This window comes from Ammospiza caudacuta, chromosome 1 (genome assembly GCF_027887145.1).
Source record: "Ammospiza caudacuta isolate bAmmCau1 chromosome 1, bAmmCau1.pri, whole genome shotgun sequence".
Classification (NCBI taxonomy): Eukaryota; Metazoa; Chordata; class Aves; order Passeriformes; family Passerellidae; genus Ammospiza; species Ammospiza caudacuta.
Genome location: NC_080593.1, coordinates 56,128,617 through 56,148,963, shown reverse-complemented (window position 1 = coordinate 56,148,963; position 20,347 = coordinate 56,128,617). Strand labels below are relative to the sequence as shown.

Sequence of the window (20,347 nt, the reverse complement as noted above, 5' to 3'; positions counted from 1 at the left end):
TCAGCCTTTATTCAACCTCTTTATTTTAATTATTATTTTTATTTTATACTTGGCAGTAAAGATTTTAATAAACTGTATGGAACTTACTAACAAATATAGTGTCAAAAAAGATATCTGTAACATTATATTGGAAAACATACGTTCAATTTGCAGTTTTTCTTAGCTCACTGTCATCTGGCTTTGTTAGAGTTTTTTCATTTTATAATTTGCACAAATGGGATTCACAAAATGCAGCAACGAATTAATTTTCTAATATTTAATAAGCACCAGAGAAATGTACATATTTCTCTATGGAACACTAGTAAGCATTCAACTCTTTTCTTCTTGACTGTAGCCCAAAAGTTCTCTTCCATTCTCATCTGCTTTCCTTACAAAATCCATGACCATTTATTTTTTCAACTGTGAAATGTGTCTCCAATTTTCTATGTATCTTTCCTGAAAAATATGTTCCCTAATTAGATGACAGAATACAAAAAAGTTATAAAATCCACACAGATACCTAGGATTGCAGACCATCAGATCTTCTTTTCCCAGTAATGTGAAAAAAGGAGTCAGGGCTCAGCTCAGAAAGGTACTCAAGAATTATATTCCAAAAACATCACTTAGGCCTTTTGCAGAGGGAGATTTATCAGTCTACAAATGTGAAGTTTAATTTGGGCATATCATATTAGTTGCCCAAATCATCTTTCAATACTGAGAGTCCTACTTTTAAGTCTTAGAATGGGGAAACTCTGGGCTTCTTGGGTTTTATGTTTCAACAGGCTTTGCTGAAGTCAGTTGATGTTTACAGCACTTCCCAAATGTTTGCCTATGGGATTTTGTAGTGGCAGTCAAAGGAAAAGCACGTAGAAATCACAATGTTTTGGAATTACAGCACTTCCACACAATGTCCTTTATTTTTCAGCACTGCTGTTTGATTACCAGCTAGAAAATCATACTTGAGAGAGAACAAATAAGCAACCCAAAGCATTGAATATTTTTTTGCTCAGGCAGTCAAAATATTTTTAAAGGGATAGGTTAATTTTTAGAACTTTGGTTCTAAGTACATTTTATCAGCAGAACACACACATTGGCACTACAGAATCAATGAGAAATATCTGAAACTGGCTTTGATTCAATCAGAAACTTTAAACAGTTCAAAATCAGCTCAAAATCAGGCTAAAGTCTTTTCCTAAAGTCAGTATCTATGCAATGAAGCATAATCAATTAGCTGCTCCACTCCAAAACATGAGTTTTCCTTGTAGATGGTGGCTCTAAGACTGATGTTTCTAGTAACTTAGTTCCTTATGTTTCGTCACTAACATTAAATGAAGCAGTAATTTTCTGCCAATATTTGCCAAAACATTTCCATATGTACATAAAATAGATTTTTGACATTGCAGTGGATATATTTTCTTTCTGTTTCTTCTTGCTGCTCATCATGACACTATTCTATATATGGAGGGTAGAATTTTCAGGGCACTCCTCCACAACATTGACTGAAATCAGCACTACAAATTCCGGGTGTTTGACTATAGGATCAAATCACTGTCGACAAGTTGAAATAAATAGGAAACTCAGGTGAAACACATTAGCAAGCAGAGCCTTCACTGACCATCTTGGTAGAAGTCAGCCCCAGAGGCAGGCTTATTTCCCCACATTTATATTAAAATTAGATTAAACAACTACACAGCACTATGCTATATTTAAGAATATGTAGAAGGCACTGTGTGTCACATAGGATTTCATAAGCTGCTTCCACTCCCATGAAAAAGACCATGGGGCTGGATCCTTCCTGTCTAGCACACTAGGCTGTTTTTAAATTATCACCCCTTCAAATTAATGAAAAACAGAAAACTCACTTTGAACTATTAGAAAGTTAATAATGGGCTATTAGAAAGTTAATCATGGGCTCATTTTGGCACATAAATCATATATTTCATGAGGCTTATTTTAAATTACAGCTTCCTAAATCTTCTAAGCATATGTAGTAGATCTATGCTCCCTGGACTGGATTATGTTTTGCTTTCAGTTCCATTTATAATTTCCAGACAGGAAGTGTTAAATTAGATAAAGGTTATATTTATGCTTTAGGACAAAGAAAAAGCTAGGTCTACACTCAATTACATGTATACAAAGAGTGTCTCTGTGATACTTAATAATTATATGGGAGTCAACCCATGTATCCTATAACCCATTCTCACAAAGCCTAGTCTTACTATCAGAAGTGAAAATTGAAAGCAGGAATAAACAAAACAAACACCTTTTAAAGTTCTTTGTCTTGTAGTATAGAAAGACTAATATGCAATATACAATAATGCATATTTTTATTCAAACAAGGTAATACCAGTCTATGATGGTGCTCCAATATTCCTAGGCAGCCACCATGCTAATTTTTACCTCCAATCATCCTTTGAGAGATTAGATAAAATATTCATCTCTTCATCATCTTGCAAAAGACGATACGCCGCACTAACATGGTGATTTTCAAGCACAGACCGGTCATTATATAGAATGGCTGAGTCTGACCTAGCATTTAAAAGAAAACATGGGAAAGGTTGTTTTTTCCCTGGGTCAAGAGACTCAGAAGTTTTCCTTTGATCAGCTACAGCAATTAAGTCAATAGAATAGATATGAGCATTTTAAAAGTTCTTGTAATACTATGTTAATTGCTGTTACTCAGTAAAAGAAATCTAAAGAACACTGAAAAATCTATTTCACCAGATGAGACTCACCTAACTGCCTTCTTACATACTTGAAAACAAGTACTGAATGCTGTGAGAGATATATAAACTTAGAGTAGAACCATGTGGCTTTTTCCTAACTCTTATGGATGTCTCTATGATATTAAAATCTGACTGTACCCAAGTAAGCAATTGCAAGATGTGACCCAATACAGTTTCCAGAACAGCAAACTGGCTGTAAGCAAGATATAACTCAACTGATTTCTGACATCTGTATGCTAGACTATGCTGTCTGGAAAGGCAATTGCCAGTGGGACAGAGTAGGATCAAAGGTACCTCATGCCTGATGTTAAGCCCCAGAGCAGAGATCTGTGATTGATGAATGGGTAAACTTGTCTGAAGACAAAGAAGTTAACAGCAACAGAAGGTGATAAGTTTTGTTATAGTTGTCACTCATATCTGCTTCAAAGAGAGCAGTGTATATTTTTATTCCCTGACATTTCACACCATCTGATGTTTAATGTTAGAAAAATTAAATTACAACTGTCCTTCCTTGAATATTTTTACAAATATTTGGAAAGTACAGCAGATCCCTAATTCCTGTATGCATAAAGTTGTATGAAGAGTAGTGTGGCTTCATCCAGAATAGAGACAGAGACTTCTTTCTACATTCCCAGTCTTTAGTGTGCATATGTGTGCTTTATCCTGGAAACTATTATTGATGCACAGCATGATTCAGCTAACACACTACAGACATCTATTTTTATTACAAACATGTAATCTAATTCAATTACAATGCATTTTAAAAATGCCCAAGCGTGCAGTGTCAGTCGAGGACATTTAGACATTTTGGCATTTCTACCAGTACACTCCTAATGTCAAAATTATACACAGACATTGGATGTCCAATCATCATTGAAACTAGAGACTTCATAATCTTGCACACTTTTGAATTTTGCTGCTGTCTTCATCTTATATTCCTCTCTGCCATCAACGCAGAAGCTTTATAAAATACATAGCTCCCTCTAGGTTGTGATCAGTTAATTATGCTCCAGCAATTTATGATACTTTAAAAAAGTATTTCCCTGATTAAGTAGTGATAAGCATATACCCTTGCTGCAGGTGTGGCTTTCCACTGAAGTGAAAATAGTATGTGTAGTGTTCATATTCACTGATGAATGCAACAAACATGACTGAATGCCTGACTTATGCCAATATTGTCTAAATCCTCAAATTCAACAAGGAGAAAAAACTAAAATTACAGTAGCTTCTTCAATACTTTGTCAAAATACATCACTCTATACAGCCTTATGTCTTTGAAAACTTTACATGGAAATATTTTTGGAACTTTCTTTTTCCTGGTTATTAATATGAAACAGCGCTCTGGAATGAAGAATACATTCATTCCATTGTGAATGTTTGAACAAGAGAAAATCAAATGTAACCTGAAAAAGTTAACTTTCCTCCTGCAACACTTGAAAGCAGAAGTTCCTGCACTTTTCCAAGGTGGCTGTGCTGTTATTCTCCAAAGATTTCTTCCTCTAATTCCTGACCCTTCATCATGATTTACAGTGGCCTCACCTTGTCTGGATGTGAAAATTGTTGGTGGTTCCAGTGTGTTCATAATCATGTATGGCAGCTGCAAAAATCATAGCGAAGATCTCCAGCTCGGTCAGCCAGTGCTGAAAAGAGATTACAGTGCAATCAGGTAAGGTGTCATTTTCTCAGGCTTTTGTCTTCTAAAATAAGTTATTTATCCTCTGTTGAAAGTCAGTGTTGCATGTCATTACCTTTCCCCTGAAGACTGACAGCTGTTTTAAAGAAAACTTCTCTGGCTGATACGTAAAAGCCAAACCAGTGTTCGTCCTGGGCTTTCATCTAAGTAAATTGAACTACAGCAAATAAGGTCTAAGGCAAAGAAAGGGGAACTGTGCCCTTCTGAAAGAGCCATGTTTCAAGGAGAGAAATGAGGAAAACTCAAGAAAGTCACGGTTCATCAAGGGGAACTTGATGATATATGTGCAGGTAAACACATACCACCACGGTATGTATTTTCAGTTTAGTTTAATTGAGGAGCAGAGACTCAGATACAGAAGAATGTCACTATTTTCCAGAAAACAAAAGTATTTGTCAATCACTGAATCATGAGGAGAACAAGGAAGATAACTACAAAAGATGTACCTCTTGTTATTTATTTATCATTTTTAAAACACTTGAGAAAGCTCTGAAGTTTGTGGAATTTTTCCTAATTCCCTAGACAATGCTTAAGTCACTTTTGCCTTAGATTTATAAATTATTCAGATGCTTTTAATAATTTGTATCTCAGGCAAATAATTTCATTGTCTGGTTTTCCACAGAAAAGGTGGAAAAGGAGTCAAAGGTTTTAGATACTGTAGATGCTGTAAATATTTGTATGAAATGCTTAAATGTATTGCATTTAGTAAACCCTTTACCACAGTGACTGCCAAATACTTCTGTAACACCTCATTGTCAACCTGCAAATGTTTTGACAGGCATTCAAATACAAACTGCCTTTTAATTCAAGGCCCAGCAAAGGCACTAAGGCATCCAAAATCTATTCTAGATATCTTCTAGAGCTCAGGGGCCACCGCTAGTATGTTAAGCATGTGCAGGGAAGCACAGGTAACAACGGGACTGCACACAGCAACCTGTCTAGCTCTTTATCTGTGTTTCACAGTCATCTCTGCATAACCAGTGAAGAATGGAGCAAGTCTCAGTATTGAAGATCCCCTTACATTAAAGATGTAGATGTTTTTGAAAAGACACTTTGCACAATGCTACTGACCATAATCAAGATAGTTCTTGGGTTTGGGTTGTTTCTTTTTGTTTGGTGGGTTTTGATTTGGTTTTTTTTTGGTTTTTTTTTTGTTTGTTTGTTTGGTTAGTTTGTTTGGTTTGTTTGTTTGTTTGTTATTTGTTTGTTTAGGGTTTTTTTAATAGCAAGGGAGACAGCATGGTGAGGAGTGCAAGAAATTATCAGAAACAGAAATGTCACTGTTTTCTCATATCTACACATAACTGATCCAGGATATGACTGGAGAGCACTGATGGTGGAGAAGTCTGTTCAATTTTCTTTCCAGGTGTGACATGTGAACAAGGAATGATTGCCAAATGATTAAGAACATTAATTCAACTTTCAAGCAACAATTCCCGGCAACTGTGAATGGAACTAAGATTTCCAGGCTACATGTCTAGATCTGGACTTTCATTGCCCACAAGGGTCTGCCATTTCCCAAAAGGAGAGACTGCAAATGATAGAAAAAAATCAGGGCACACATGCTCAGAAACAGCCAGAGCAAGTCTGTATTATGGTTGCAGGACTCATTCGAGACACATTCAGCTAGTCCAACACATTCACTGCAGACCACCTCGACAGCATCTGATGATTCCCACACTAACAAGATCTCATGACCCAAGTCTTACAGCATCACTAATAGGTTTGAGGTTTCCTACCTTGTCTCTTAAGGCACATACAGGGAAAGTGCTGACTTGCATACCTTACCAAAGCATCTCTTGTTAAACAATTTTGGGTAAGGAAGGTTTTCAAATATGGTGTAGTAAATCTTATTAGCATTATCTTTTATTAGCAGTATTAGGTATCATAACAGCATTCCAGGAAGATCACCCAGAATAAAACTGGAATTACAGATTGTAATTTTTGGTATTAAATAAAGCAGTGTATGTAGAACAAAGTCAAAATAGGCTTGTGAGTAAAACAAGGGAAGTAGCTGGAAACTCTTAGTCCCTTTTCTCCTGCCACAACCTTGCAAGACAAAGCAAACAAGACAGCAAAGATCCTGAAGAGAAAGGATGTCATCTCCATCAAAGTGCTGGCTTTACAATTCACTGCTTTGTAGTAGATTTCATCATGGAAACAGAAAGCTAATTTTTAAAGAACAAAGCCATCAAGACCAGCAGGACTGTATCACAAAAGATGAAAAGAGCAAGGAAATGTAAAAGGTTTTGATTTCTAAAGGGCTAATAAAACCAATCCAGAATAAAACCTTATCAAAATTTCTGTGATGGTAGTAGGTCAGAAATTGTGAAGGGTAAAAAGCATGAAATACCAAGTATTTGCTTGCAGAATGAAAACAAAGGGCAAGGAAGCATAATTGACTTTCAAAAATATGCAATAAATGTGAAGCATTAGCTCCTAGGGTGGCTCATTTGCATGTAAACAAAAGGATCGATGAATATAGAAAGAAGAAGGAAAAAAGAAGAAGAAAGAGTAGTGTATCCAAATCTCACAAAAAAAAGAATGCATTTCCAAGAAATTGTTACAATCTATGTAATTAACTAGTTTCCTTCCCAAGAGTTTATTAACTTCTATTCAAAAGCAGGTATTTTCAAAGCTTATGATGATCTGCTTATTATCAAAACAGGCTAGTGGAGAAGATTATCTCACTTCCCTTTAGCACTAAAATATGTGACAGAAGTCCTGCGCTTTCACAGTTTTTCAAGTCTGCTGCAGGAAATAGTCTCCTGTAATTCTTGTCAGTATCAGAGAAAGAAATCTTAAGCTTTACAATTTTCCCACCATTGTGTAGGTTAAAAAAGAAATTGTGGTATTTCCAAACAGTAATAAAGATTAATCAGAGAACAACACCAAAGAAAGTAATAATCAGAGCTGAACAACAGAGTTTAATAAAGGAAGGAATGAAATAAGCAAAAAGTGTGTCAGCTCTTGGAAGCTGTCCCTGCAAATCATGCTTGTATGCCAATCCGCTATGAGATAATAGCATGGGGTGACTTTATGATGCTGAATTGTATCCCCATTTGTCTGTCTCGCCCAGAAATAAGTTTTGCACCTTTAAGACTGGTTCTGAGAGCAAAGGGGAGGAGGGAGAGAAGAAGTGCACACTTTGTTTTCAAACAATGCAGTCGCTCCTCCACATTCCTGCTCCTGGACTTGTGTTGTCTGTGGACAGACAGACAGCGGGACAGAGCTCTCCTTTGTTTTCAGTTAGTTTTTAGCTGGCTGAGGCAGAGAAGTTCCCTGGACTGTGGGACTGTGGTTTGTTTGTTTGTGTGTGGGGTTTTTTGTTTTCTGGTTTTTTTTTTTTTTTTTTTTTCTTTTTTTTTTTTTTTTTTCTTTTTTTTTTTTTTTTTTTCTTTTCTTGGGACTGTATAAATCTGCTCTGGACTGAACGCCCAGAAGAGCACTGGCAGCTCACACCTGTGGCCCACTGGGCCAGACTTGTGCCGTGGCATTTCCAGCACAGGAGAGACTGACAAGAGACTGAGTAAGCTGAGCTACAACCCATGAAGGGGACTTTCTGAGTTTATTATCTCTTCGGAGTGGTAAGAGGTTTTGTTGTTTAATATTGTTCATTTTTTGTGCTGGTGAATGCTTTGCCTGTTAAAGAAACATTTTTTTCCACTTTTCTCCAAGGGAATCTTTTCCCAGACTGGCTGGGAAAGGGGCCACTTCTTTTTTGCTAGAAGAAACTCCTTTGGAGGTTTTCTCCCAAATTTGCCCTAAAGCAGGACAGATAAACATCAGATTAATTCCAAATTCTCTTTCAACATTTTGTCTATGAGAGAGCCAAAATCTTTGTAGTTCATACAGTAAAGTATAACAAACTAACTTAAAAGCATCATCCTGAGGGAAAAAAATAACAGGAAAGCTGATGAAATTTTGTGAAAGGAGAGGGAAAGAAGATTTAATTGAAAATAAATTTTTTAAAAAATGAGAGATGAAACAAAACTCTTCAGAGAGTTCATAAATAACAGAGAGCATGACAAAGGCAAATGAACCATGTGAAGACAAAACAGAAACATGTTTCTTACTTTTAAGACTAGCACAAATTTTAACTATATGGACTATTTAAATATGAAAAAAGCAATTTTCCACATTACAATTAACTAGAAAGATTAGCAAGAAAAATGAGGGGTTTTTTTCCTATTTTTGTATATAACTTTTTAAATGTGATCTTCATCCCATTGGTGAAGAATTAAACCAATGGCCCTAACATACTTCTGAAACCAAAATCTTGTATTCCAACATGTCCAAGTTACTTACATAAATATTGTAGAAGTGATGAACTAAAGAACTATACATGCTACAGTAATGATAAGATAGTTATGTGAGCAAATCCTGGAAAGAGGAAAATTTATCTTATGTTTCTTTATTGTGTGTGAGCACATTATGCACGTAAGAGGCCAGCCCTGCTGTCAGCAGGACATTAGGACTGATAACTTCTCATTTTCAAACTACGTTAATCTATGCACTTTCAGATTGGTTGTATAGTTTAAGGAAGGTGAGGCGAAAACAAAGAAGAAAGAAAAAACCCTAAAATCTAAGTTTAAAAAAGCATTTAAACAAGAGAAGCAAAGCTGAAATATCACAGTGCTGTGAGTTTGTGGAGTGGTTTCCTATTGTGCTATATTTGATCCTAAACCAAATTACAGATATGATGTGGGTGTGGGAATGATTAGTACTTGGGAATATTCCTGGAAAGCAGAAGACACTCCTCTGGACCACAACTCTATCATACTGGTTTGCATGGACCACTGTTTATGTAGCTAATTGCAGTAATGGGCTCAGTTCAGGCACTGGCTGCAGTGCAAGAATATACACACTAGCTTGCAAGCACACGTTACAGGGCTTGCAAGGGTCTTTCATGGGTGAAGAGAGAGATGAGAATCTTGACTCCATGATCAGAAGGCTGGATTTATTAATTTATGATATATAATACATTAAGACTATGCTAATAGGAATAGAGAGCAAAGTTCAGAAGCTTGCTATGCTAAGAATAGAATAGGAATGAATTGACAAAGTTCTGTGTCCAGGCAGAAAGCAAGAACAACTCTCCTGTGAGTGGTCAGCAAATCCAAACACTCACAGAAGACCAATCACAGGTACACCTGTTGCATTCTACAGCAGCAGATAACCATTGTTTACATTTTGTTGCTGAGGCCACAGCTTCTCAGAAAGGGGAAAAATCCTAAAGAAAGTATTTTTATGAAAAGATGTCTGTAACACACACACTCCAGTTCCTATTTTCTAGATGGAAGTCTGGGATGTGTACATTCTCTTACCGCTGCACATATTTATGCATATTGCACAGATTCACTTCTGTAAAGGGTAATAAAAATGTTTTTATAAATACATCAATGGCAAAAGGAGGGGGGCAAGGAAAACTTCTGTTCTTTATTGGACATGGTGGGGAATACAGTTACCAAAGGTGAGGAAAGCTGAGGTACTTAAAACCTTCTTTACATTAGTCTTCATCAATAAGACAGGTCATCCTCAGGACAACCAGCCTCCTGAGCTAGTAGACAGGGACACAGAGAAGAGCAGATCCCCTGAAATCCACAAGGAAGCTGTTTGTGATCTGATGAGCCACCTCCATGTTCAGAAGTCCATGTGACCAGGTGGGATCCATCCTGAGTGATGAGGGAGCTGGCAGAAGAGCTCACCAAGCTGCACTCCATCAGTTATCATCAGTCCTGGCTAACCAGGGAGGTCCCAGATGAGTGGAAGCTGGCCAGTGTGATGCCTATTCATAAGAAAGGCCAAAAGGAGGATCCAGGGAACTGCAGGCCTGTCAGCCTGACCTCAGTGCCCAGCAACATTATGCACCAGTTCATCTTGAGTGTGACCACATGGCACTTACAGGATGGCTTAGGGATTCAGACCCAGCCAGCACGGATTTAGGAGGGGCCAGCCATGACTGACCAACCTGATCTCCTTTTATCACCAGGTGACCCACCTGGTGGATGTGGGAAAGGCTGTGGATGTTGTCTACCTGGACTTCAGCAAAGTGTTTGACACCATCTCCCACAGAATCTCCCACCCTGGAAAAGCTGACAGCCCATGGCTTGGACAGGTGCACTCTTTGCTGGGTTAAGAACTGGCTGAATGGCCGGGCCAGAGAGTGGTGATGAATGGTGCTGTCCCCAGTTGGTGGCCCGTCACCAGCGGTGTCCCCCAGGGATCTGTGCTGGACCCAGTCCTGTTTAAGATCCTTATTGATGATCTGGATGAAGGGATCGAGTCTACCATTAGCAAATTTGCAGATGACACCAAATTGGTTGTGAATATCAATCTGCTGGAGAGTAGGAGAGCTCTGCAGATCAACATGCACGGGCTGGATTGATGGGATGAATCCAACAATATAAAGTTTAACAAGCCCAAATGTCAGATCTTGCACTTTGGTCACAACCACCCCCTGCAGAACTACAGGCTGGGAACAGTGTGACTGGACAGTGGCCAGGCAGAAAGGGACCTTGGGGGTACTGATTGGCAGCAGCCTGAACATGAGCCAGCAGTGTGCCCACATGGCCAAGAGGGCCGGTGGCATCCTGCCCTGGATCAGGAATAGTGTGTCCAGCAGGATGAGGGAAGGGATTCTTTCTCTGTACCGAGGACTGCTGAGGCCACACCTTGAGTACTGTGTCCAGTTCTGGGCCTCTCAATTTAGGAAGGATGTTGAGATGCTGGAGCATGTCCAGAGAAATGTAACAAGGCTGGTGAAGGGTCAGGAGCACAAGTCCTGTGAGGGGCAGTTGAGGGAGCTGGGATTGTTTAGCCTGGAGGAAAGGAGGCTCAGGGGAGCCCTTTTGACTCTACACCTCCCTCAAAGGACGTAGTAGGCAGATGGGGGTCAGTCCTTCTCCGAGGCAACAGGTGACAGGACAAGAGGACACAGCCTTAAGATGCACCTGGGGAAGTTCAGCTTGAGCATTAGGAAGTTCTTCACAGAAGGAACGATTGGGGATTACAATGGTCTCTCTAGACCTTATCACTCTCTACAACTCTCTCAAAGGCAGCAGGCAGGTGGCAGTTGATGTCTTCTCTGAGGCAACTAGCTCCAGGACAAGAGCAGTTTAAGCTGCACCAGTGGAGGTGTAGGCTGGACATTAGGAAAAAGTTCTCCACAGAAAGAGTGATTGGGGTTTAAATGGGCTGCCAAAGGAGGTGTTGGAGTCACCATTCCTGAAGGTGGTTAAGAAAAGACTGGAAGTAGCACCTAGTGCCATGGTCCTGTTGATAAGGTAGTGCTAGGTCATGGGTTGGACTCGATGATCTCAAAGGTCTTTTCCAATCTGGTTTGTTCTATGATTTCAGATCATCTTTTCCTCTGAAACAGAGGTTGGTTCAGTTTGGTTTTTGGGGGGTTCTTTTAAGTTTGGTTTTTATTTCTTTTTAGTCTGCTGCATTCTCTCAGAGGAAAAAAGTCCACATTTCTCCATCGCTTACTCATGTATTTTCATGTCCTTCTGTTTGTCTGTTTTTTAATACTTTCCTTGCTTTATTGAACTCAGAGGCAGCATAGGAAACCCCATTCAGCACTGGTGCATCACAGGCTAGAACGAAATACTAGTTGTTCACTCACATCTGAGTTGTTGCTAAATGACTAACAGATCAAGAAGCAGCAAGATGGAAAAAAAGGTAGTTCTGAACATGCATAGGATGGAGATCAGCTATATTTGGGCAACTGTTGTAATCCAGTAGTCTTTTGGAGCATGAAAACTGCCCTTCTTCCATTGTTTTGGGGTGAAAAAGCAAATCCATTTCCTCTAGAATACAATTCTAGAGGAATACCACTAGAATACAATTCACATTACTCGACATTGCACCTGTTCCTACTGACTACAGCTTGCAGTGCATTTTCAGTAGCTAATGTCCTAAAAGCAACAGTGACCAATTTAGTATCTCACAGGCGGTTTTGAGTAGGTAACTGTATTAGCTGCAATTATGACCTAAGTGCTTTCTACTTCAGGCACAATTAGAAGCAAGTGACACAACTTCCATCAGGATCAGCCTGTCTGAATCACCTCTTGAGACAGATAGCACCTAAGTCCTTCCAAATCTGCATTTGATAAATAGCAGCATTTACTGCTCTAATTACTGTGTGACTGCAATTCACAAGTGTAATCTACATTCAACACAGGAAACTTGTGATGTTAACAGGAGGCTGTGGATTGTGTGACTCCTCAAGGAAGAACATCCAGTTCTGGCTTCAGAATTGAAAGCAACATCTTTGCGGCAATCAAAGAACTGCAGAAATACAGATCATATGCACAAAACAGTTCCCAAGTGTGAGCAACTCTACAGTGGTTGAAACTAGCCTAAAAGACATAGCAAGTGCTGCACTATGCCTTGTTAGCTTATACCTCTCTCTCTTATACTCCATCACCAAGTAGACACTGGTGGCAGTTTTTTGGGTTTGTTATTGAGCTGCACAGAAAAATGTATCATCAGCAAACAAATATCACCACAAGCATTGCTTACAGACAATTTTTATAGTGATTTTTATAGTTGATCAAAGGTGCTCATTGCATGAGAAAGTGTTAGAATTTGGTTAGACTGAGGCACTTGGTTTTTCCTTACCCTTTTTTTCAACAGTTCCAGACACAGAGTTTGTAACAACTGGGGAGTGTTCAAGAAGGCCTGAGCTGCAGTAAGAGCCTCAACATCTGCTGACCTGGGTTCATGTGTCTGCTCTGCAATACAAAGACTCCATGACCCTGGAACTGCACACTGCTTAGTGAAAGGACCTCAGAGAAATGAAGTGCAATAGAACAGAATTACATGTATTCAAGTACCAGCCACAAACAGAACAATCACTTAAGGGCCCTGGTATAACAGGAGATAACTGGTAAGCATTTAACAGATTAACCTCCCTTTCACTGTCACTTTGGCCTCTACACTTCTGCCAGTGCAAGAGCAAGGGCAAATTAGGTGCATGGAAATAAGTGAGGCAAATAATGTGGGGAAAAGATCTGCTCCACATAATCAGACTAAAGGTAATTTCATTCTTTTTTTCTGGCTGCAGCAGTAGCCAGGAGAAAGAATAGAATGAATACATAAGTATCCTTTGAGCTTTCCCTGCTATTTATTCTCCCCCCAACCATGTGGGCCAGCAACTTTCTGAGCCTCCAGCTAAATCCAAACTGCAATGGAATCACTTCACTCTGGAATCCATCTTCCTTCAATTTCTCTAGTCCATCCTCAAATGTATTTCTCTTGTTTGTCTTGAGAGCCACTGTGGGAACTAAGGTTTTTTATATGCCCTTGTTCATTCCTGTCATTGTTGTCAGACTTCAGCTGTCTGTAGGTTTCTGTGCAAGCCAATCCAGATATTTTTGCTGTAGAGAAGTGGATTGAGGTCAGCATTTCCAGCATTTCCAGATCCCAGCACTTGTTATGCTCAGATAAGCGGAATGAATTATCACTTGGATGTACTGTGTCCCTACCTTAAGTTAAGAAGAAAGCTTAGACTATACAACTCTTCATATTAGGTGAAATGAATTCCAGTAAATGTGCATTGGCAAATTCACACAGAGGATCTGTGGCAGAATGAAAAACCAAGCTTGGGTTTCTCATTCATCCTGTCATTCATCCTAACATAACTGTTAAAAGAGTAATCAACAACTTCATTTACCCTCTGTTCCTAAATAATCCAAAGTCTTTACCTTTATTAGTCCAGCCATATTGAATTAAGTGTGTCTACAGTATAGACAGCTTCCACTGTGCATTATCTCAATTAATAATCAGAAACTTTTGTAAACTCACTATATATTCAGGATGCCAAGTCTTTTACTTACCACAGTGCCTGTCTTGAAAAGGAGGTAATGGACTGTCTGTGAGACATCTGCAGCATGCATTAGGTTGTGATAAGGATTTTTGTGTTTACTGTAGCCAGCCTCCAGAGCTTCCACAAAAGACACCAAGGCAGATATGGGAATCTAAGTAAAGCAGCACAGAAACAAAGGAAGGGGAAAATAAAAACAACAAAAAAGCATCACCAAACGAACAAACAAAACCCCACAAAAACTCCCAGCTTTAATGGCTAGCATTCAGACAGGAGTATTTTGATAATAGGTTCTCCAAGAGCCATATGTACTTCACAAACAAACAAAGCACTAGAACATTTTAAATAGTCATTCAAGAGAGAGAGAGTGAATTCAGGTTACTACTTCAAATTGGTTTTCCCATCCATAATTACATTACATGTTACTCCTTCTCACAAATAAATACACAAAATATATCTACTATGAAATGTTGTCTGGAGAACAGAGTATGAAAAGTGACAGCAACCACTGGATTGATTGCCATGGAGAAATATTTCCCAATAGATTGCAAGCAACTGCCTGTTTCCTTCACAATCAACTGGAATATATCTCTGCTTTACTATTCACATTTAAAATTTTCTAATGAAACACACGATATAGCAAATCCTAGATAGTCTAAGAGGACTATAATTTATCAGACCTCTGGGTTTTCACAGCAAAATCTAGCCTGCCCATCAAATGGGATTGCCATGTTTTTCTGCCTTCAAGAGTAACTGCAATTACCTGACAAAATGCAATTAAGGGGATTTTTAGAAAGGAGACTGTGCAGGTGGTAACGTGTTACTGGCAACATGGGTTCTCCAGTTTCCTCTGCTCAGACAGCAAATATATTAAATGCTAAGGTTTCCATATAAAAGATCACTGCTCTTCTCCTCTTAGGTACATTTAAGCTAAGGATGCAGTTCTAAGCAGGCATCTTGATGTTTCATCAGGCATAGGCAGTTCCTGAAAAATCTAGGCATCTGTAAACTCCTTCCAGTCAAAGTGAGTTGGGAACCCCTCGAAAATGGAAATGTCAACAGTGGAAGGGATGACAGAGTATCTGCATGGGGACAGCAGTCAAGAACTGGATGGCAATATTTCCTCTTCAAAGCTGGAGGAAACCTCTGTAACAATTACAAAATTATAGAATAGTTTGGGCTGGAAGGGACTTTGAAAAGTCACCTAGTCAACCTGCTCTGCAATGAACAGGGACATGTTCCCTTATATCTAGTTTAAATCTATCCACTTGTAGTTTACAATCATTAGCCCTTGTCCTATTGCAACAGGCCCTGCTATAAAGTTTTCTTCCATTTTTCTTATACGTCCCCTACAAGTATCAGAAGGCTGCAATAAACAATCCACAGAACCTTCTCTTCTCCAGGCTTAAAAACATTGACTCTGTTGGCCGCTCCTCACAGGAAAGTGCTCCAGCCCTCTGACAATTTCTGTGGCCCTCCTCTACAATGGCTCCAACAGTCCATATCTTTCCTGTGCTGAGAACTCCAGACCTGGATGATCTGGATGCAGTACTCCAAATGGGGTCTTATGAGAGTAGAGCTTGGAGTAGAATCACCTACTTTAACCTGCTGGCCAATCTAATTGGAATGAATTTGAATTTTCTTTCATACTCTCCTGTTCTCTATTGTGCCTATGAAGCTCAGGAAAGTGACACCATCATTCTCAGAGGACCAAATGCAGTATTTCCGATGGATTTAATTTAGAACCCCACCTAGTTCGTGGAATGTCATTGCCATTGACAGTACTATTTAAATCACATCTGTTTTTGCTTATTAGGGAAAGTGCAATGTTCACAAATTCTTCAAAGATCACTAAAATTGCATTTTTAATTGAAAAAAGCAGGATGAGAGGGAAGTTGAAAAAATAGCCATCTTCTAACTACTGACCTTGAAACGATTGATCAGATCATAGCGTGTGAGAAGTTCATAGAAAATGAATTTCAGTGCATGATCCCCACTGGCATCATTTAGTGCAAATACATCAAAGGACCATTTGTCTACATTCTGCAAGAGGAGGTAGAAAATGCAGTTAATATGGTTATCGTTTTTACAATATCATTCCATTTCTTCACTTTCTCCCACAATTTGAGAATTCCAGCGGTGATGTAGAGGTATAATTTATTTTTCAATATATTCTTCATAATCCATTTAACCAATGAATATGTATCAGTATACGTATTAGTGCGGTGTGATTTATGTTTAAGAAGCTTCCATTAAGAACACATATGCTGTTTGTTTATTCTAAACACAGCAATTCTCTACACTGGAATTTAATCACCAAAAGATGAATCCTAAAAGGTAAAAGTCCTTATTTGTTTTAGTACCTGACACATTGAGATGGTCCTATTTGGGCTGATGTGATACACTAAGTGCTAACAATTATATAAAATTTTAACCTTTATAACAGAAGAATAAATATCTAATTCCATTTGGGAAAGTTACAGTCAGCTGTAAATTACCTACTAGTGTTTCAGGCTGGTCAGTCAAGAGATCAAGGAGGGCAAGTTCACTTCTCAGCTATTACGTTTAAACTTTAAGGTCTAATCTTCTTGCAGAAGTTTGAGTGTGAATCTCAAATGTTAGGGAAGGCTGTGGGAGGTGACAGCATTCATTATCTATCAAGAGATGAAGAGAAACTCTACTTCTTTCTAAATGCTCAGTTTCCTAGCTTTCTGTCTCTTCTTAACCTTTGGGGACTTAATATATAGGTCAACAAGCAAATTCAGGGATAGATGTTATTCTGCTCAACCTTACTGGAAGGCACAACATTTTTGTAGCCACAGCTAAGCAGAAGTCTATACTGCAGACATTGTAAGTGACTACAGGTTCTGTGTTCATTACCTGTATATTTGCTAGCGTAGAAAATATTCCTGTCATGGCATGGTCATCAAAAAGGCTGAAAAATTCAATTCTAAACCATGTAACTCCTTCAGCAGTAATTAATGTTAGACAGTATTATTTTTATGCTTTGTACAGACCCCCCTTCAACACCTTTTTATTGGGATTACCTTTAGCACTGCAATTACAGCTGGTGGGTAGCTCAAGCCGACCATATTTGAAGTACGCCTGTACATTCTACCAAGATTAAATAGATAAAGCAACACATAAATATAATTAAATTAAACAAAACAAACAATCAACAAAACTCATAAAACAACTGACAAAGAGACCTTGTTTACAGGAGACCTTGTTTAGCATAGAAAACCCTAACTGGAATATGGACCTTTTTTCCTTCCATTTTGTTCCTAACTTGCCCAATATTCTCAATACTATTCTTATTGTATAGCTTAATTTGAGATTGTACACTCCCCAGTATCTCACTTGGTTACTGAGCTGAACATTACAAAGAATTTGCCAGTACCAAGTCTTCATCAGATGGAAAGGCTACACTCAAATTAACAAAGTGCTCCCCATTTTCCATTGCACTAACTGTACTGACCTTTCCGTTCCCTTAGTCCTTGCTGGCCCACATGCAAGCTAATTCTGAGTGTACTTCAGAAATCATTTGTATGAAATTAATCAACTTCAGTGTGATTCAGCTGTTATTTTTGTCTGCATGTTTTCAAGACTAGTATAAAACCTTTTCAGTGTTTGCCATGTGTCTGTGTTTCAGGGAGTGAGAGAAAAAGAACAAGGCAATAATCAACATCTGTAACCATATTAAACAAAGTATGTAATGTACCAGATTTTAAACTTGATTATAAAGTATATTTTAAACAGATTATAAAGTAGGTACAAGTATTTCAAATTGTTTTCAGGACACACTGTGCTTAACAGGATTTGGGAAATGTAGAAACTCTGTCATAGCTAGGTCTTTCCACAAGTCACCTTTTTTTTGCCCTAAAGCACTGTAGGACTAAAAGGAGATGATGGAAAATTCTCATCTCTGAATGATCCTGTGCAAAGTCTTCCTTCACTGCCATTTTTCTTTGTCATATTCTGCACTCAGACCTGAAAAAAGTCATTCACCTTTGGAGACTTATATTCGCCCATTCCCAATCTCTTATCCCTTCCTTTCTCTAGTCTGAAGCTCCATAGCATTCTCTTAAGAGACAATTGAGGCAGAGCCCCTTTCCCTTAGCTCAGGAGAGTCACAACTCTCTTCCAGTGCCTTATTATATCTGAACACTTCCTTCTTTGGATCACAGTGATCCAGGTCAGCTGGAAAAGAGCCCACTGAGCCAGCTTTCTGCATTTACTTCCTTGTTGAGCAAATGCCCCACAGAATGAGGGTTAATTCACAAGTAGCCTGTCAAACCTGTCCCAAGGAGAAATTAGAGGTTTAGTCTTATTACAGTTTGCTGCTGCTCTTAACACATGTACGGTAACTTTAGTGCACAGACAAAAATATTGGCTATAGTCATGACAAAGGAGGCTTCTGTGAGTCTGTGTGGATTGTGGTCCACTGTCTGATATGCATAACCTCCTGCACAGAGGGCTGTTGGGCTGTCACTGTGATTGTGATCAACAGTGAAAGGTGTTCTGCTCTTCCACTCCTGACTTGAATTTTGCTGTTACAAAATTACACCAGAGATATGAGAGCTGCTATCTTTCAGGGTGTCCAAAGAATGCTGACAGTTTCACACATGCCAGCCCTCCTCCTGGCTTAAACAAAGGTCAGTGAAGAGTGGTTACTTGACAAGAAAAGGTAAGATTAAGAGTCCAAATTGAAATGAATAAATGTTTTAAAGGGTTAAAAAAGTAAAATCAGTTTTAGCAACAGGTTGTGATGTACATCACGAGAGGGAAGGCTTAGAGAACTCAGAGGCTTTTTTGAAATCCTCTCTAAGGTCCAGAATTTTCACATCAGTTTTATCTATCGTTAGCTCCAGTAATAATATGGTAAAGGACTTTGTTCTGTATCTTAGAACTTCTTCATAAGAAATACTAGACCACAGAAGTAAATGGAAGCAAGGGAGAGTTTGATCTGTCCAAATTTTAAATGCTGTCACTCCTGATCTAGGACTATGCAGAAGTGTATATTGTCCATCAAAATTATACCGTGTGCTAATACATCCGTACTATAGTAAGAACAGAGGACTAGGTACTGTTTCAGTTTGCAGTCGTTTACTAAATCACATGGTTTTAGGTGTTTCCCAGATCTATGTAGAAACATTAACAGAAGCACATTAAAGTGTCCTTCATTCAGCAGTCTTCTGCAAGTCCTCTGGCCTAAGGTACTCCTCTCCACCTCCTGTCATGGTGCCATGACAACTATAGGTGAAACTGCAGTACTTGGGTAGATAGTAGAATAAAGTAATTACATAACACTTCACCTTTCCACAAATATCCCAGCTTGCACTGCATGGACGATACTCCTGAACCGCGGTTTTTCCTCAGTCCTTTTAAGCATCATGCCCATTTGCCGTGTGAAGGTGGAAGCCAACCAGTCACGGACCTCTGAGGGCACAGAGTCAGAACGGAGATCACTAAGTTCATCTTCTGTGTCCAGTAAACGCCTAGAAGCATGAGGAAACAGAAGGGTAAACAGAGTTCTTTAGAGAGCACTACAACGTTACTAAAAAAGAAACTCATCTATATTCTAATTAAAGCAGCTGTTAAAAGTCTTTGATTCATCAGCCCTAACAAAACACACTAGTACAACTCTTCAACTGTTTGTTTATTCTCTTATATACTTACATTTCAGATTGTGGAACTCGCTACTTGGCTGAGAAACAAGGCGTATCAGCCTTCTGAAGCAAAACTACGTGATCCTCTAATATCTTTACATCTTCAGCTCATCATATTTCTGAGCTTTCTGCCTTTCAAAGGTAATTTATGGTCATTTCTGAGAATTTCTAGCATCTGAGTTAGTAACATACAGTCCTCTCCTCTCCCATTCTGGTCATCTGTGTTGACTCTAGAAGTGCATTAATCACTGGGTAAATGGCATGAAACCAAGAGGGGGAAACTCCTCTGCAATGTTTTGCCAGTCTACCTCTGTTCATGAGTAATTTTTTTTTTAATTTCAAAGACATCATACAAGTGAAAAATTTAACATTGTTCAGAAGAAATAGTTGAGTCTACTCAGGCTGCAATAACTATGAAAGCATTTCTCTAAGAAAAAGGGTATTACAGTTA

At 38.7% G+C, this 20,347-nt stretch overlaps 1 protein-coding gene across 1 annotated transcript in view; it reads right to left on the bottom strand.

Annotated features, from left to right (window-relative positions):
• The window catches only part of PDE1C (phosphodiesterase 1C), a 59,375-nt gene extending 39,650 nt beyond the window's left edge, over positions 1-19,725 (bottom strand). The window contains exons 1-6 of the mRNA XM_058805035.1: positions 19,543-19,725; positions 17,275-17,341; positions 16,154-16,270; positions 14,241-14,381; positions 4,245-4,345; positions 2,380-2,508 (exon numbers count right to left, since the gene is read on the bottom strand). Coding sequence (XP_058661018.1) covers positions 2,380-2,508; positions 4,245-4,345; positions 14,241-14,381; positions 16,154-16,270; positions 17,275-17,341; positions 19,543-19,628 — 641 coding nt within the window. The 5' untranslated portion in view covers positions 19,629-19,725. The remainder of the gene's footprint in view (positions 1-2,379; positions 2,509-4,244; positions 4,346-14,240; positions 14,382-16,153; positions 16,271-17,274; positions 17,342-19,542) is intronic.
• Positions 19,726-20,347: the final 622 nt, after the last annotated feature.